Here is a 17,833-nt window from a genome sequence, read left to right on the forward strand (position 1 = left end):
TGCAAATACATTCATAAAAAATCCTAAAAATGTGATTTTCTGGATTTTTTTTCTCATTTTGTCTGTCACAGTTGAAGTGTGATAAATTACAGGCCTCTCATCTTTTTAAGTGGGAGAACTTGCACAATTGGTGGCTGACTAAATACTTTTTTGCCCCACTGTACAATTAGGTTGGAGTCATAAACTCATTTTTCAACCACTCAACAAATTTCTTGTTAACGAACTATAGTTTTTGCAAGTCGGTTAGGACTTGTGCATGACAGACAGATTACTTGACGGTATCACAATTCCAGTGGGTCAGGAGTTTACATACACTAAGTTGCCTGTGCCTTTAAACAGCTTGGAAAATTCCAGACAATTATGTCATGGCTTTAGAAGCTTCTGATAGGCTAATTGACATCATTTGAGTCAATTGGAGATGTACCTGTGGATGTATTTCAAGGCCTACCTTCAAACTCAATGCCTATTTGCTTGACAACATGGGAAAATCGAAAGAAATCAGCCAAGACCTCAGAAAAACTCATTGTAGACCTTCACAAGTCTGTTTCATCCTTGGGAGCAATTTACAAATGCCTGAAGGTACCATGTCCATCTGTACAAACGATAGTACGCAAGTATAAACACCATGGGACCACACAGCCGTCATACCGCTCAGGAAGGAGAAGCGGCCTGTCTCCTAGAGATGAACGTACTTTGGTGTGAAATGTGAAAATAAAACAGAGAACAGCAAAGGACCTTGAAGATGCTGGAGGAAACAGGTACAAAAGTATCAATATCCACAGTAAAATGAGTCCTATATTGACATAACAATGCTCCAAAACCTCCATAAAAAAGCCAGACTACTGTTTGCAACTGCACATTGGGACAAAGATGGTATATTTTGGAGAAATGTCCTCTGGTCTGATGAAACAAAAATAGAACTGTTTGGCCATAATGACTATCGTTATGTTTGGAGGAAAAAGGGGAAGGCTTGCAAGCCGAAAAACACCATCCCAACCATGAAGCATGGGAGTGGCAGCATCATGTTGTGGGGGTGCTTTGCTGCAGGAGGGACCGGTGCACTTCACAAAATAGACGGCATCATGAGGTAGGAAAATTATGTGGATATATTGAAGCAACATCTCAAGACATCAGTCAGGAAGTTAAAGCTTGGTCGCAAATGGGTCTTCCAAATGGACAATGACCCCAAGCATACTTCCAAAGTTGTGGCAAAATGGCTCAAGGACAACAAAGTCAAGGTATTGGAGTGGTATCACAAAGCCCTGACCTCAATCCTATAGAAAAGGTGTAGGCAGAACTGAAAAAGAGTGTGTGAGCAAGGAGGCCTTTACAAACCTGACTCAGTTACACCAGCTCTGTCAGGAGGAATGTGCCAAAATTCAATTATTTGGGGAAGCTTGTGGAAGGCTACCTGAAACGTTTGACCCAAGTGAAACAATTTAAATGCAATGTTACACTCAATTAGTATTTGGTATGTAAACTTCTGACGCACTGGGAATATGATGAAAGAAATAAGAGCTGAAATGAATAATTCTCTATTATTCTGACATTTCACAATCTTAAAATAAAGTGGTGATCCTAACTGACCTAAAACAGAGAATTTTTACTAGGATTAAATGTCAGGGATTGTGAAAAACTGAGTTTAAATGTATTTGGCTAAAGTGCATGTAAACTTCTGACTTCAACTATATATGGAATGGGGGCTACCAGAATAGAATTCAGACATTTCTATAAGTATCTGAGTATTTTTGAATATGTATTCTTTCTTGTAATCGTACAACACCAATATATCTTCATTAGGTCTGACAAAGAGGGCTTTATTGTTCAAGGCTCGACGCTGAAAACCATTGTGATACTTACACAATACCACCAAATGCCGGAAATTTGACAATGAGGGGAATAAGCAGCGCTAGAGACGACAAACTGTAAGACTTCTGAGCTATTGGTAGCACCACCATAATTTTACCCAGCGAGACGCGGGCTGGGACGGCCCTGCGGTCGATCCAGAAGGACACCCAGGACAGCATGACCATGAGGGTGGCAGGGAAGTAGGTCTGAAGCAGGAAGAAGAAGATGTGTCTCCGCAGGGTAAAGTTGATGTACAGACGATTGTACCAGCCTGAGGACACAAAACCAAAGGAAAGTATGGGTCAATAATATCATCATGGGAATGTCAATGCTTATGATTCCCTCCGTGTGGTTATTGTGATGATGACTTAAATGACTGTGTATTGGAGTTTTTAACTCAAATCATGTAGTGTGGTTGATCCCTGTGCCAATACCTAATTGACCACTGATCGTGAACCCTAATCTTAGTCAATACCTTTAGCTCAACCAAAATTACCCTATTTGTCCGTAACATTGATCTGCTGTCTTAACTGTACTGTACTGCACTGTAATGTGGTTTAGTGTACCTGTGCTGCTGTAGAACGCCAGGTGAGAGGTGGTGTGGAACTTCTGGATGAGGAACTGAGAAAGGGAGATACGGTCGTCCGTACTCAAGGACTCATCGCCACTCTTCCAGTACAGCATCAGGTCCTCATCTGTATATGCATCTGGGGAGCACAAACATTAGATATATTCTCCATAATATTGTTCTGTTTGTGTATTTACTTTAGTAAAAAATACTAAATGTTGTGCCCAGTGGGAAAAATCCTAACTAGAGATATCGTAGGCATTTGAATACATCATCTTTTGATGTCAAATGGAGATTTGTTTGTGTGTGTGTGTGTGTGTGTGTGTGTGTGTGTGTGTGTGTGTGTGTGTGTGTGTGTGTGTGTGTGTGTGTGTGTGTGTGTGTGTGTGTGTGTGTGTGTGTGTGTGTGTGTGTGTGTGTGTGTGTGTGTGTGTGTTAGGATTCATCCCCTTATTAAAAGTGTGAGAAGTTCTGACAGTATCAGCCTTAATAGTAGTTGATGACAGTTACTCACAGCTCTCCAGCTCCAGTGAGCAGGTCTGGGTGTCCAGAGGAAAGCGACTGAAGTCCATGTTACAGGCTGCGGTCACTGTCACCCTGTACAGTAAAGGACAACACAGATCCATGATGTGACATCAAGTAACCTAAGATTCCCCTATGAGCCTGTTTGCAACACATAAGATTCTTGTAGAGGGTCCGCACTCAAAAAAGTTATTGTATGCTACCACAAGATTTTCAAAGTTGTATGGTACTTTCTCTTTTTGCCTTTTGTAAGCACTGATGGAGGGATTGTGCGTTTCCTGTACCGCAGGTGTGATGTTCAGATGTACCGATCCTGTGCAGGTGTTGTTACACGTGGTCTGCCACTGCGAGGATGGTCAGCTGTCCGTCCTGTCTCCCTGTAGCACTGTCTTAGGCGTCTCACAGTACGGACATTGCAATTTATTGCCCTGGCCACATCTGCAGTCCTCATGCCTCCTTGCAGCATGCCTAAGGCACGTTCACACGGATGAGCAGAGACCCTGGGCATCTTTCTTTTTGTGTTTTTCAGAGTCAGTAGAAAGACATTTTTAGTGTCCTAAGTTTTCATAACTGTGACCTTATTAATTGCCTACCGTCTGTAAAATGTTAGTGTCTTAACAACCGTTCAACAGGTGCATATTCATTAATTGTTCATGGTTCATTGAACAAGCATGGGAAACAGCGTTTAACCCCTTTACAATGAAGATCTGTGAAGTTATTTGGATTTTTACAATGATCTTTGAAAGACAGGACGTTTCTTTTTTTGCTGAGTTTCGTAGATGGTCTGAAAAAACAGGGCCACTCATGAATAACAATAAACATGTTCTCAACCCATTAGAACACAATTTGTGCATCCAATGAATGACTTTTGGAAGAAAATAGAACAATCTGACATAACCAACAACTTAGTAGTACCTTCACATTTTGGCCTGGTTTTCAAAAACAGATTTTTTAAAATATCAGCCAGAAGCACATTTCAGATCTTAACAAACAGAAGCAAAATTCAAATGAATCTTCTTGTCTAGATGTCATCATACATCCTGCACAGAACCATGTTATTTTTAATATTAAAATGTAGGATACTATTAACATTCTAAACTGATTACATTTCGTTCTTACATGTCAACAGTTAAATACATAATCCCAGTATTGAGAATTTTAGGAGTCGATCACTTTGTAGCAGGGGAGGCGAATCGTGGCAAGGGAAGGCCCCAGTGTGTGAAGGCTTTTGCTCCATCCCATTCCATCCATACCATAAGGTTGCGAAATTCCGGTAACTTTACAAAAATGCCCAGGTTTCCAAAAATTCCAGGATTCTGGATTTCCTGCTTATTTCCATCTCATTCCAGAAATCATGGGTATTTTGGAAAAGTGACCGGAATTTTTCAACCCTAGTCCCCAAAGCATCCCAGACCCACCTCAGGCTGTAGAGGACGTGTCCGTCGGGAAAGACCCTGAGCATGATGTTGTCTGTGGTGGTGTCGTGGATGAAGGATCTCTTGGAGTGGACAAAGAACACATCTGGCACCCAGATCTTCTTCACCAGACGCCCGTCAAATGTCATGCTCTTATTGGTGGAGCTGGTGAAGGTCAGACGCTCATCCTTCCAATAGTGTCTCAGGTACAGAGTCATGGTGAAGTCCTATTGGAACAGAGAAGGGGAAAGTTATGCATTGCCCAGTACCCAGGGTGAGTGAACCAATAGAATGGCCTAAAATGTAGAAACTTCATGATCCAAAATGAAAGTGCCCAGTGATTGTGCAAAACTATACCCAATCGTAATTATCCCAATGAGTAAGTTACACAAATCTATGTGGAGCTTTGACTTTGAGAAAAGTGCTACAGTTTATACATGTACATAGAAATCAACCCAGCTGTCAGTGCTTACAGCACTTTGGGTTGAAATCCTGTTGAGGGTGAAATTAAGTGTAGCCTGAAAGTCAATGGTCAAAGCAGTCTCTTTGATTTCTCTGCAACCTCTCATGCCTCTGGGGTTGAGCTCCACTACAAAAAGACTCAAATCTCCTCCTCAGCTTTTACCCCTTCCTACTCCTCATCTCCCTCCGTGTACTCCAACTCCTCACAAAACCCCTAAAGTAGAGATCATCCCTCTCTCACTCACTATTTCACCCCTCTCCCTCATGTAATGACTAGCAACAGTTGGGAGTACCCATCATTATGATGACCATCTGCAATGGTAAATAAAGACAATCCAAATGTTAGTCTGTTACATAAGGGATTTACCAGGACGAAAAATACAAACAATACGTGTCCATTTGGATTCAGGAAGAAATGGCATAAGTGTTAATGATGTGGGTAATTTACTATAACTTTATTTCCACAATGCGCAGTTGGAAATTTTTGTCATAACTTGGTAGTACAAAAATTGATTAGCCTTAACCCACCATGTCTACTTCTGAGATGCTGTCCAAGCTTTCCACTTGTACGTCCACTCCAACAGGAATAGCCGGGCCTGGAAAACAAAACGAAAGAACCACATGGAAAAACACATTTGTACAAAAAGATGAAGACTTTTGTATACTTGGGTGCAGAAATAAAGCGCTGGGGAGAAGCAATATTCGTTGTGCAGGCCTCTCATTCCTTTATCTCAGTATTATTTCTTAGTCCAGCACCGGTATTCTTAAATTTAAGATGTGCATATCACTCTCTTTTTCTTCCTACAAACTATAGTATGGCATGTCAGGTGGCACATAGATGGTGATACAGTGATTGAGCTGGATTCTCCCACAGGCAATTAGGAGAATGATCCACGTTGAACTTCAAAGCAAAATCATTGCTTTGTCGTTGCATTACCGGACCCTACGTCAACAGTGAAGAGGCAACTCTGGGATGCTGGCCTAATAGGCAGAGTTGCAAAGAAAAAAAGCCATCAGACTGGCCAATAAAAATAAAAGATTAAGATGGGCAAAAGAACACAGACACTGGACAGAGGAACTCTGCCTAGAAGGCCAGCATCCCTGAGTCGCTTCGGTGTTGACGTTGAGTCTGTTTTTTTGCGGGTACTATTTAATGAAGCTGCCAGTTGAGGACTTGTGAGGCATCTGTTTCTCAAACTAGACACTAATGTACTTGTCCCCTTGCTCAGTTGTGCACCGGGGCCTCCCACTCCTCTTTCCATTCTGGCTAAAGCTAGTTTGCTCTGTTATATAATAGCGTTCTTTTCTCACAACAAGTTTAGACTGACAAGTTTCAGAAGAAAGGTCTTTGTTTCTGGCCATTTTGAGCCTGTGATTGAACCCACAAATACTGATGCTCCAGATACTCAACATGTCTAAGGCCAGTTGTATTGCTTCTTTAATCAGAACAACAGTTTTCAGCTGTGCTAACGTAATTGCAAAAGGGTTTTCTAATGATCAATTAGCCTTTTAAAATGATAAACATGGATTAGCTAACACAACGTGCCATTGGAACACAGGAGTGATGGTTGCTGATAATGGGCCTCTGTACGCCTATGTAGATATTCCATAACAAATCTGCTGTTTCCAGCTACAATAGTCATTTACAACATTAACAGTGTCTACATTGTATTTCTGATCAATGTGATGTTATTTTAATGGATGAAAAATGAGCTTTTCTTTCAAAAACAAGGACATTTCTAAGATTTGTTTAACACTTTTTTGGTTACTAAAATATTTCATGTTATTTCATAGTTTGATGTCTTCACTATTATTAAACAATGTAGAAAATAGTACAAATACATTTTAAAAACCTTGAATGAGTAGTTGTGTCCAAACTTTTGACTGGTACTGTAAATGGGAGCGGAAACATTGGGGTTTAGTACAAATTCCGCTGGCCATATTACGCTACTGCATTCTGGTACTAAAAGTAAGGGCAAGTACCCGAAAAACCTCTGACTGTTCTCTGGCTTTCATGTAATGGCCTTGCAGTACCTCTGTTCCACCCACAGTGGCAAGCAGTGAGTAACACTTAAATCTGTGTAATTCAATAGAGGACGAAGGCCTATATCCAAATCATATGCGCCGAATATAACTGGTGTAGACTATCATAAAATGCTTGCTTACGAGCGCTTACCAACGATGCAGTGTTTAAAAATTAAATTGTAACACGAGGAATTAAATAAAATACACAAGAATGGAGCTATATAGCAGTACAAGATCAATGTCCAGATGTCTAATATTAAGGAAGTCTTGAGATATTGCTCGCCTCAGGTAGAGTACCTCATGATAAGCTGTAGATCACACTATCTACAAAGAGAGTTTTCATTTAGATTTTCCTTAGCCATCTATTTACCACCACAAACCGATGGTGGCACTAAGACCGCAACGAGCTGTATCCGGCCATAAGCAAACAAGAAAATGCTCAACCAGATGCGGCACTCCTAGCGGCCGGGGACTTTAATGTAGGCAAACTTAAATCAGTTTTTGTCACGTTTACTCCCACTCCCCCTCTCCGGTGCTCTACCGCCAGTTGTCTCATTTATGCTCACCTGCCACCATCGTTACACGCACCTGTGCCTCATGACACTCACCTGGACTCCATCACCTTCCTGATTACATCCCCTATATATGTCACTCCCCTTGGTTATTTCCTCAGTTGTTGACTCTGATTCTGTTCCTGTGTTCTGTACACTACTTGTGTTTCTTGCTTTGTTTAATTTATTAATAAATTCACTCCCTGTACTTGCTTCCCGACTCCCAGCGTATACGTTACAGAATAACAACTCACCAAGGGGAAACAACAGGGATTCATGATATTTTTACTGGTGACTGGATGCCTCAGCTGGCTCGTCAGGCTTCCTTGCCTCGGCTGGCTCGACAGGTTCTCAAGCACAACAGGTTCTCAAGCCTTGGAGTGTGATGCCAAGACAACCACCTCTCCCTCAACATGAGCAAGACAAAGGAGCTGATCGTGGACTACAGGAAAAGGATGGCTGAAAGCGCCCCCCATTCACATTGACAGGGCTGTAGTGGAGCGGGTCGAGAGTTAAGTTCTTTGGTGTCCACATCACCAACAAACTCATGGTCCAAACACAACAAGACGGTTGTGAAGAGGGCACGACAACACCTTTTCCCCCTCAGGAGACTGAAAAGATTTGGCCTGGTCCCAGATCCTCAAAAAGTTCTACAGCTGCACTATCGAGATAATCCTGACTGGTTGCATCACCGCCTGGTATGGCAACTGCTCGGAATCCGACCGTAAGACGCTACAGAGGGTAGTGCGTACGGCCCAGTACATCACTGGGGTCAAGCTTCCTGCCATCCAGGACATACATACTCGGCTGTGTCAGAAAAAGGACAAAAAAATTGCCAGTCACCCAAGTCATAGACTGTTCTCCCTGCTACTGCACGGCAAGCGGCACCAGAGCACTAAGTCTAGGTTCAAAAGGCTCCTTAACAGCTTCCACCCCAAGACATAAACAATTATTAAAACGGCCACCTGGATCCCTAAACAGAACTTGTTACAGGGAATACTGAATAAAGAGGTTCCCCCTCCCAGGTTCCTGAGCCTGTTTAGGGATCTAAATAGACATTTGAATATGACTGAAGGAGTACAGTTTTCGTTTTTAGTTTACTTTTGAATGTTAGAAGTATATTTTTTTCACCTTTCCCCAAATTGTTTTAGAAAAAGTTGACCCTTGCCTTTTGACTGATCCATTTGCTGTTTCACAGTGGGTAAAAAAAGTGTTGGGTAATGTGGAATCGGTGAAGGTAACAAGAAGTGGTCTAGTGATAATTGTTTGTGTTTCTGTTGGTCAGAGGTGGAATGCGCTTGGAGTAAAACGAATAGGGGGAAGAAAAGTTAATTGTTTCGTTCTCAAGAAAAGGGCACAAATGAAAGGAGTGATAACTGGGGTATCAGTAAATATAAAAGTTGACCAGCTGAGGGGAAATATTTACGGTGTATGTGATGCTCGTCGTTTGATGCGACGCAGACAGGGTGGCGAGAGTGGGGAAACAGAATTGTCATTGTCTGTTCTTTTGAGTTTTGAAATTGAGTCTGTCCGACAAAGTGAAGTTAGGATTGGTCCCAAGATCCAGACCCAGTGAGTTGAGGACATGACAAGGTCCCCCTTTCCTGAGGTCAAATGACTGAAAATCTGGTCAAATGGTTTTGTTAAATTTCAGTCTTCTGTGATGTATATAAAGTGTAATATTTGTATGCAAACTCAAAATGTAATACATATACATCTCTGACATGGTACAGGTGTCTTCTTTTTTTTAAGCCCATAACCATGTGTGAGGTGTATACTTTTTATACTTTGTTTAAGACTTAAGACTACCAAGAAGCACTCTGTGCGACCCTGATTTAACCCATTGCAGTAAAAGGTTATTAAAGACCGAATTTATGTGGCCTTGAGTGGCCCAACACCAAGACCACTCGATCAAGTGTCCATGGGCCCTTTCTTCAATTGTAAGAAACTCAAGTAAACAGTACAGTAGAACCCAGTACATTACAGTATAGCACATTAAAGACACCTATGTTTCTGCCAAATATATGTAAATGTTTGGGCTCTTGGAGCATTGGAGCCCCACTGCTGGCCTCACTTTTTCCTGAAGTGTGCACTTGTCCAATACCCACATGGTAGTCCTCTGTAGCTCAGTTGGTATAGCACGGTGCATTCAACTTTAGAATGGCGATACCGCTGCCGTATATTAGATGTTTGGTAGTGACACTTTAAAATACATGAAGATTTATCAACTTGCTAACTCAATTTCTCAAAAATGTTTGCAAACAGACGACTCACCATGTGGCCATGCTGGAGAAATATCACCTGGTGATATTTGTATGGGTGTGGCTTAAGGCACATTCATTCTACAGTCTTTCAATGTGTGTGTTTCGATAGTGACATCAACGGAGGGGACAGCATTTTTTTTTTTTTTAAGATTTGTTAAAAATCTAAGATGTTCTATTGAAATAATAGTGTTTTAAAAATTCATGAAATGTTTTATTTTCAAACATATCTCAATAGAAATAAGTGCATAAACAATGTACTATATTATGTACAATGTACTATATACAGTATGTACAATGTTAATTTTATAATATGTTTGTTATTGCCTTGGATTGAAATAAAACATATCATGATGTAAATAAATGTCCTACATTTGGAGACTTAACTGGTTTTTTTTTAAATAGTTTTTTGGGGTGGGACTACTATTTGCACCACTTCTGTAGAATGCGCCATGTATGGAGACAGATTCACTCCAGCGAAGACATTATTAGGAGTCATAGCTGACATGTTATTTCAGAAGAGGTTGTGATTTGGATTGGCCTGCAAGCTGCTTTTTGATTGTCTGTGATTCAAAATCACTTAATGCGGAACGTCTTCACGGTTTTGCTTCTGAATCTGTCTTCGATTCTCAATCAAGAGTCTCTGAGCTGAGAATAAGATGAGGGTTGTATCCCAAATGGCGCCCCATTCCCTTCATAGTGCACTACTTTTGACCAGGACCCATAGGGCATTATATAGACTAGAATATAGTATGCAGTGCCCTATATAGAGAATAGGGTGCCATTTACTGGATATCAAAGTGGCTCTCCGCTCCCTTTTAAGATGCATAGTTATTAGCTTGTCTGTGGAAAAAATTATAGATTTTTTTTTATTTGCTATTACATGATGCAATTTCCAATTTCTGTTTGCATCACTGGGTGCAATAAAGGCTTTGGTTAATTGGGATAACTTGCATAGACAATAACTAACCTAAGTGCTAGAAGTTCCACTCTAAGTTACATACATTAACATAATGTGGATAAACTGCATAAATTTAGCCAGAGGAAAGATCTGAATCTAAATCTAGAGCTGCATGCATGCATTGTGGTTTCACGCCGCCATACTTTAGATACTACTGCATATCACACAGCAACACATCCTACAACCTGTTGGTCATTTGTTTACATTTATCTACTTATCTATCCTGGGGCATCTGTGATCGGATTAGATTCATGTCCATTGGGTAAACAATGCTGGTACATGTTCGAATAAACACCCCCAGGCCTATTAATATGCCTATTGTTTGTGTGTGTGTGTGCGTGTGTGTGCGTATGTATGTATCTGCATTCTGTCACTCTGACATTGGTTCGATTTGCCCCAACTTTGTCCCAGTTCGGTCTGACATTTTGCCTAAAAGAGACCCAGGAAATCAATAGTTTGTGACTGTTTCTGCATAGTAGTCATCAATGCAATGTTCTCTTTTTACAATTTGCGATAAATCAACACATGGCGATTTACAGTCAATTTACATTGATATCTCAACTCATTGAACTAAGTGGTGAATGCAACAGCCTAGATGTCATTATAAGGAGTATTATACTGTCTACAGTCAGACGCTGTCTGGAGTCAATTTGTATTGAATTATTTAATAGTATGAACTAATGAATAATATTGATATATTATAAATAATATTCCAAATCCTCTTTAAAAAAACTTGGCAGCATATTGCATATCAAAGGTTTTTAAAGACATCCCGGAGTGATGTCTTTATGCAAACTCCATGCACTTTCGTTAAACGACTTCATGTTGCTCTCTTCTAGTGCTTTGTGGAGCAAAATTGAGGTCAAGTCGACCTACAGACATGCAAAAATGCATTGCAAACTGTCTTCAGGCTACATCCCAAATGGTACCCTATTCCCAAGTAGTGCATTATGTTTGCATTGCGTAGCCTATATTATCTGGTTCAGGAGATCTATGTATGTGAGCATAACCTCTGTCGCTAACATGGCTTTTCAAAAGAATTAGCAATCTGCAGATAATTACATTTTAATGCCAACTCTTGATACATGTCCCAAACAAAACCCACGTTCGAGACAGAATCTAATTTCCCTTAAGCCAGGTATTAGAAAACAATGTACCATGAAACTTTTCAAACCGTTAATCAGGCCAAAATACTCTGGGACCCTCGTTCCAAGAGTGAACAGGTAGAACATTTATTGAATGACTCTAATCTAGATTTCTTTTCTGTTTCTCTGAGACATGGCTGAAGAAATATTCTCCTATTTCTGACTTTAATGAGTGCAGAGGGGGTGGATTGCTTATGTACATGAAATCTAACTTTAAATGCAATCGTATCATATGGAAACATGCCAATGACCTTGAATGTATGGGGTTGAATGTCTTCCTCTCCCCTCATATATCTCTCACTATTATTGGATTATATCGACCACCAACATCTGATATCTCGTTTTATGACCATCTAAATGCCATGCTTAAAGAACACGATCAAAAGAAGGAGATCATCTTCATGGGTGATTTAAATATATTCAAATCCACCACCTTTAACAATTTTTTTGGGTTGACTGTCAGCAAACTGACAGCTTTAAGCAATATGTTGATGCAAGCCTTGTCTTTAAGATCCTGCTAGATCTTGCCCCTCCACCCCTATCATGCTCAAGGAAAGCACCTCCAGGATAACAAGGGCAGTAACTGTAGGGGATTGTTGTCCCTTTTCCACACAGTAAAATTGGTCAATCTGCCTTCTCTGTTAGAGCTACAATATACTGGAATGCAATGCCCATGGACTTGAGAAGCTGCACTGATTATTGTATTTTTTAATTTAAATTGAAAACATGGCTCAAATCTATCCAAACCTGTACACATGAGTTATCTGTGGTTCCTCATATGCAAGACGACATTTGATGATAATGTTATTGTTAGAATTGTTAGATTCTAATTATTAGAGTAAGAACTTGACGGACACTGTGAAAGCTTAAACCAAGTCTATTATTCCCAAAGGATCAAACATATTCACACGAGCACTAGTATTTAACCCTTTCTCCTATGCTGAGTCTCCTCCGACACATCTGAACAGCCAATGCTGTTGCTAGACAGAACCTTTAGTGATATCGGTTTTTCCTCACTTCATATGACCTGACCTCTGCCCCAAAGTGCTCACTCCTCCCCAACTCATGGCTGTCATGGTGACTGGTACCAGACTGTGTCTCTTCTCCTCCCAGAGGATCCCTGATGGCTAACAATAACATATCCTGACATAACGTAAATGTTATACATTACCCTCTCTCCCTCAGTGACATGAATAAGTATATTTCCTACTTTCAGAACCCAACAGAATGATATATTATTGGATGTAATGTATTTGTATTTTGAATTGTTTTTGTGAGTATTTGTATAGTGGCTGTGTAAAGCCCCTTACCTGCCTGGGGACTACAGGTGCAAATGAGCTTTGGCTAACCCCGGCACATTTACATGGATGTTGGATTATTGTAATATTGATGTTGATTAATGTGCATTGTCCCCTATAAACAAATAAATAATGTAGGAAACAAGGTGCCACTTGGGACTCAGACAAAATCTACTGATCACCCCAAAACTGTTGTTCAGCAAGACGATGTCACTGCTAGTATAATGTATGTTACAGTAATGCTCTTAGTACTACTCAGTACTGTAAGTATTTAGTACTACTCAGTACTGTCTGTGTCCTTTAGTGCCCAACTGAGCCAGCCTGACAGCACATCTGGTCTGTCTGTTGAGACAGTGTTATGGCTGGTAAACAGCTGTCAGCCGAAGTCCCTAGTGCATTATGTGCTAATCCACACGGTCAGCAGGAGGATCCCCTGCCAGTTTAATCTGGTCATGATCGTTAGCATCGCCGGCTAGGTATCACTGGCTAGGGTAAACTAAGGCTAGCAGCTAGCTACAGCAGCTAATACAAATCTAGATGTGATGGCTAGGCTAGGGTTAAGGCTACAGCAGATGGCTACGGGTTAAGCCAGCCGTCAGTGAGTATTGCTTAGCCTTGGCGACAAATTATTTTTGTCGCTAATCAAAAACATCCCAGTCGGGGTGGCGATTACTCGAGCGTTCCTCCCAAAGGAGTGGACACACTATAAACATGGGACAGGACACAAATACGCACACACAAATACGCACACAAAAATACACACACACACACAGGACAGGGCACACATATGCAGGATAGCATACGACTTGGGTGGTTCAGCATTATGTTAGCGACCACTGCTGTTCGAGACATTTCCGAGTTGGCAGATGAATGTCATAGCAGAGCCATATTCCAGCCTTAGAGGAGTAATGTATCTGTGTACACAGTAGCAGGAAATCAAATTGTATTAGTCACATGCACTGAACACAACAGGTATAGACTATACAGTGAAATGCTTACTTACAAGCCCCTAACCAACAATGCAGTTTAAAAAATATGAATAAGAATAAGAAATAAAAGGAACAGGTAATTAAAGAGTATCAGTAAAATAACAATTGCGAGACTATATTGGTAGCTGCTGCTGTACAGGTACAGAGTCAATGTGCGGGGGAACAGTTTGGTCACGGTAAATTAGGTAATATGTACATGTAGGTAGAGTTATTAAAGTGACTATGCATAGATAATAACAGAGTAGCAGCTAAGTAAAAGCGTGGGGGGTGGGGGGGGCAATGCAAATAGTCTGGGTAGCCATTTGATTAGATGTTCAGGAGTCTTATGGCTTGGGGGTAGAAGCTGTTTAGAAGCCTCTTAGACCTAAACTTGGCACTCCGGTACCACTTGCCGTGCGGTAGCAGAGAAAACAGTGCGGCTGGAGTCTTTTAGGGCCTTCCTCTGATGATGTGGACACCAAGGAACTTGAAGCGCTCAACCTGCTCTACTACAGCCCCGTCGATGAGAATGGGGACGTGGTCGGTCCTCCTTTTCTGTAGTCCACAATCATCTCCTTTGTCATGATCACGTTGAGGGAGAGGTTGTTGTCCTGGCACCACACGGCCAGGTCTCTGACCTCCTCCCTATAGGGTGTCTCGTCGTTGTCGGTGATCAGGCCTACCACTGTAGTGTTATCGGCAAACTTAATGATGGTATTGGAGTCGTGCCTGGTCGTGCAGTCATGAATGAATAGGGAGTACAGGAGGGGACTGAGTACGCACCCCTAAAGGGCCTCTGTGTTGAGGATCAGCGTGGTGGATGTGTTGTTACCTACCCTTACCACCTGGGGACGGCCCGTCAGGAGGTCCAGAATCCAGTTGCAGAGGGAGGTGTTTAGTCCCTGGGTCCTTAGCTTAGTGATGAGCTTTGAGGGCACTATGGTGTTGAATGCTGAGCTGTAGTCAATTAACAGCATTCTCACATAGGTGTTCCTTTTGTCCAGGTGGGAAAGGGCAGTGTGGAGTGCAATAGAGATTGCATCATCTGTGGATCTATTAGGGCGGTATGCAAATTGGAGTGGGTCTAGGGTTTCTGGGATAATGGTGTTGATGTGAGCCATGACCAACCTTTCAAAGCACTTCATGGCTACAGACGTGAGTGCTACGGGTCGGTAGTCATTTAGGGAGGTTACCTTAGTGTTCTTGGGCACAGGGACTATGGTGGTCTGCTTAAAACATGTTGGTATTACAGACTCAGACATTACAGACATGTGAGAGGTTAAAAAAGTCAGTGAAGACACTTCCCAGTTAGTTAGCGCATGCTCGTAAAACACGTCCTGGTAATCTGTCTTGGGAATGTTGACCTGTTTAAAGGTCTTACTCACATCAGTAGCAGAGAATGTGATCACACAGTTGTCCGGGAACAGCTGGTGCTCTCATGCATGTTTCAGTGTTATTTGCCTCGAAGCGAGTATAGAATTAGTTTAGCTCGTCTGGTAGGCTCGTGTCACTGGGCAGCTCTCGGCTGTGCTTCCCTTTCTAGTCTGTAATGGTTTGCAAGCCCTGGCACATTGGACGAGCGTCGGAGCCGGTGTAGTACGATTCGATCTTAGTCCTGTATTGATGCTTTGCATGTTTGATGGTTCGTCTGAGGGCATAGCGGGATTTTTTATAAGTTTCCGGGTTAGAGTTCCGCTCCTTGAAAGCGGCAGCTCTAGCCTTTAGCTCAGTGCAGATGCTGCCTTAATCCATGGCTTCTGGTTGGGGTATGTACGTACAGTCACTGTGGGGACGACGTCCTCAATGCACTTATTGATAAAGCCAGTGACTGATGTGGTGTATTCCTCAATGCCATCTGAAGAATCCCGGAACATATTCCAGTCTGTGCTAGAAAAACAGTCCTGTAGCTTCATCTGAACACTTTGTTATTGACCGAGTCACTGTTGCTTCCTAATTTAATTTTTGCTTGTAAGCAGGAATCAGGAAGATAGAATGATGGTCAGATTTGCCAAATGGAGGGTGAGGGAGAGCTTTGTACACATCTCGGTGTGTGGAGTAAAGGTGGTCTAGAGTTCTTTTCCCTCTGGTTGCACATTTAACATGCTGATAGAAATTTGGTAAAACGGATTTATAGTCCCCGTCCACTAGGAGCGCCGCCTCTGGATGAGCGTTTTCCTGTTTGCTTATGGCGGAATCATCTCATTGAGTGCAGTCTTAGTGCCAGCATTGGTCTGTGGTGGTATGTAGACAGCTACGAAAAATACAGATAAACTCTCTAGGTAGATAGTGTGGTTTACAGCTTTTCATGAGATACTTCCTTAGATATTCTGCACCAGCTGTTGTTTACAAATATGCATTGTCCACCCCCCCCTTGTCTTACCAGACGCCACTGTTCTATCCTGCCGATACAGCGTATAACCAGCCAGCTGTATGTTGATAATGTCGTTGTTCAGCCACGACTCTGTGAAGCACAAGATATTACAGTTTGTAATGTCCCGTTGGTAGTTTAATCTTCCTCGTAGGTCGTCAATTTTTTTTTTCAATGACTGCTTGTTAGCTAGTAAAACGGAAGGCAGTGGGGGTTTGTTCGATCGCCTACGAATTCTCAGAAGGCAGCCTGACCTCCATCCTCTTTTTCTCCGTCTTCACGCAAATTACAGGGATTTGAGCCTGTTCCCGGGAAAGCAGTATGTCTTTCACGTCAGGCTCGTTGGACTCGTTAAAGGGAAAAAAGGGGGGAAAAAAAGCTTCTGCCACTTCTCATAAGAGATGGTAGCAGCAATATTATGTACAGAATACGTTTTTTTTTAAGTTACAAACAATGCAAAAAAAACAAACAAACACATTTGGTTAAGAGCCTGTAAAACAATAACACGATTAAATAAAATGGCCCCCTTTTTCCTGAAATTTTCCCTATATTCGGTTACGTTACCATGGCTGTCATGGACATTAAAAGAAGAGGACCAAGGTGCAGCGTGGTGAGCGTACATTTTCTGTTTATTTGGAAAATGACGGCGAACAAAACAATAAACACTACAAAAACAAACCGTGAAGCTAAAGGCTATGTGCCCTAAACAAAGTCAACTTCCCACAAAGACAGATGGAAAAAAGGGCTACCTAAGTATGGTTCTCAATCAGAGACAACAATAGACAGCTGTCCCTGATTGAGAACCCTACCCGGCCAAAACAAATAGAAATACAAATAATAGAATATAGAATACCCACCAGAACTCACACCCTGACCAAACCAAAATAGAAACATAAACAGGATCTCTAAGGTCAGGGCGTGACAATGGCTTTTGCTTTTGCTGCCTTTTATCCAGCTGCAATTCTTGGCACTTTCATTCCAGCCACATCAAATCAAATCTAATTTTATTTGTCACATACACATGGTTAGCAGATGTTAATGCGAGTGTAGCGAAATGCTTGTGCTTCTAGTTCCGACAATGCAGTGATAACCAACAAGTAATCTAACTAACAATTCCAAAACTACTGTCTTATACACAGTCTAAGGGGATAAAGAATATGTACATAAGGATATATGAATGAGTGATGGTACAGGGCAGCATACAGTAGATGGTATCGAGTACAGTATATACATATGAGATGAGTATGTAGACAAAGTAAACAAAGTGGCATAGTTAAAGTGGCTAGTGATACATGTATTACATAAGGATGCAGTCGATGATATAGAGTACAGTATATACGTATGCATATGAGATGAATAATGTAGGGTAAGTAACATTATATAAGGTAGCATCGCACCCTGCATACTACTACTGGTTTGCCTCTGAAGCTAAGCAGGGCCG

The 17,833-nt window shown here is 41.5% G+C and overlaps 1 protein-coding gene across 1 annotated transcript in view; it reads right to left on the minus strand.

The window, feature by feature from the left end:
- The window catches only part of LOC118362781 (gamma-aminobutyric acid receptor subunit rho-2-like), a 29,341-nt gene that overhangs the window by 5,413 nt on the left and 6,095 nt on the right, over positions 1–17,833 (minus strand). Inside the window, exons 3-7 of the mRNA XM_035743384.2 lie at positions 5,344–5,411; positions 4,357–4,580; positions 2,931–3,013; positions 2,415–2,555; positions 1,967–2,119 (exon numbers count right to left, since the gene is read on the minus strand). Coding sequence (XP_035599277.1) covers positions 1,967–2,119; positions 2,415–2,555; positions 2,931–3,013; positions 4,357–4,580; positions 5,344–5,411 — 669 coding nt within the window. The remainder of the gene's footprint in view (positions 1–1,966; positions 2,120–2,414; positions 2,556–2,930; positions 3,014–4,356; positions 4,581–5,343; positions 5,412–17,833) is intronic.

Source organism: Oncorhynchus keta, chromosome 29 (assembly GCF_023373465.1).
Source record: "Oncorhynchus keta strain PuntledgeMale-10-30-2019 chromosome 29, Oket_V2, whole genome shotgun sequence".
Classification (NCBI taxonomy): domain Eukaryota; kingdom Metazoa; phylum Chordata; class Actinopteri; order Salmoniformes; family Salmonidae; genus Oncorhynchus; species Oncorhynchus keta.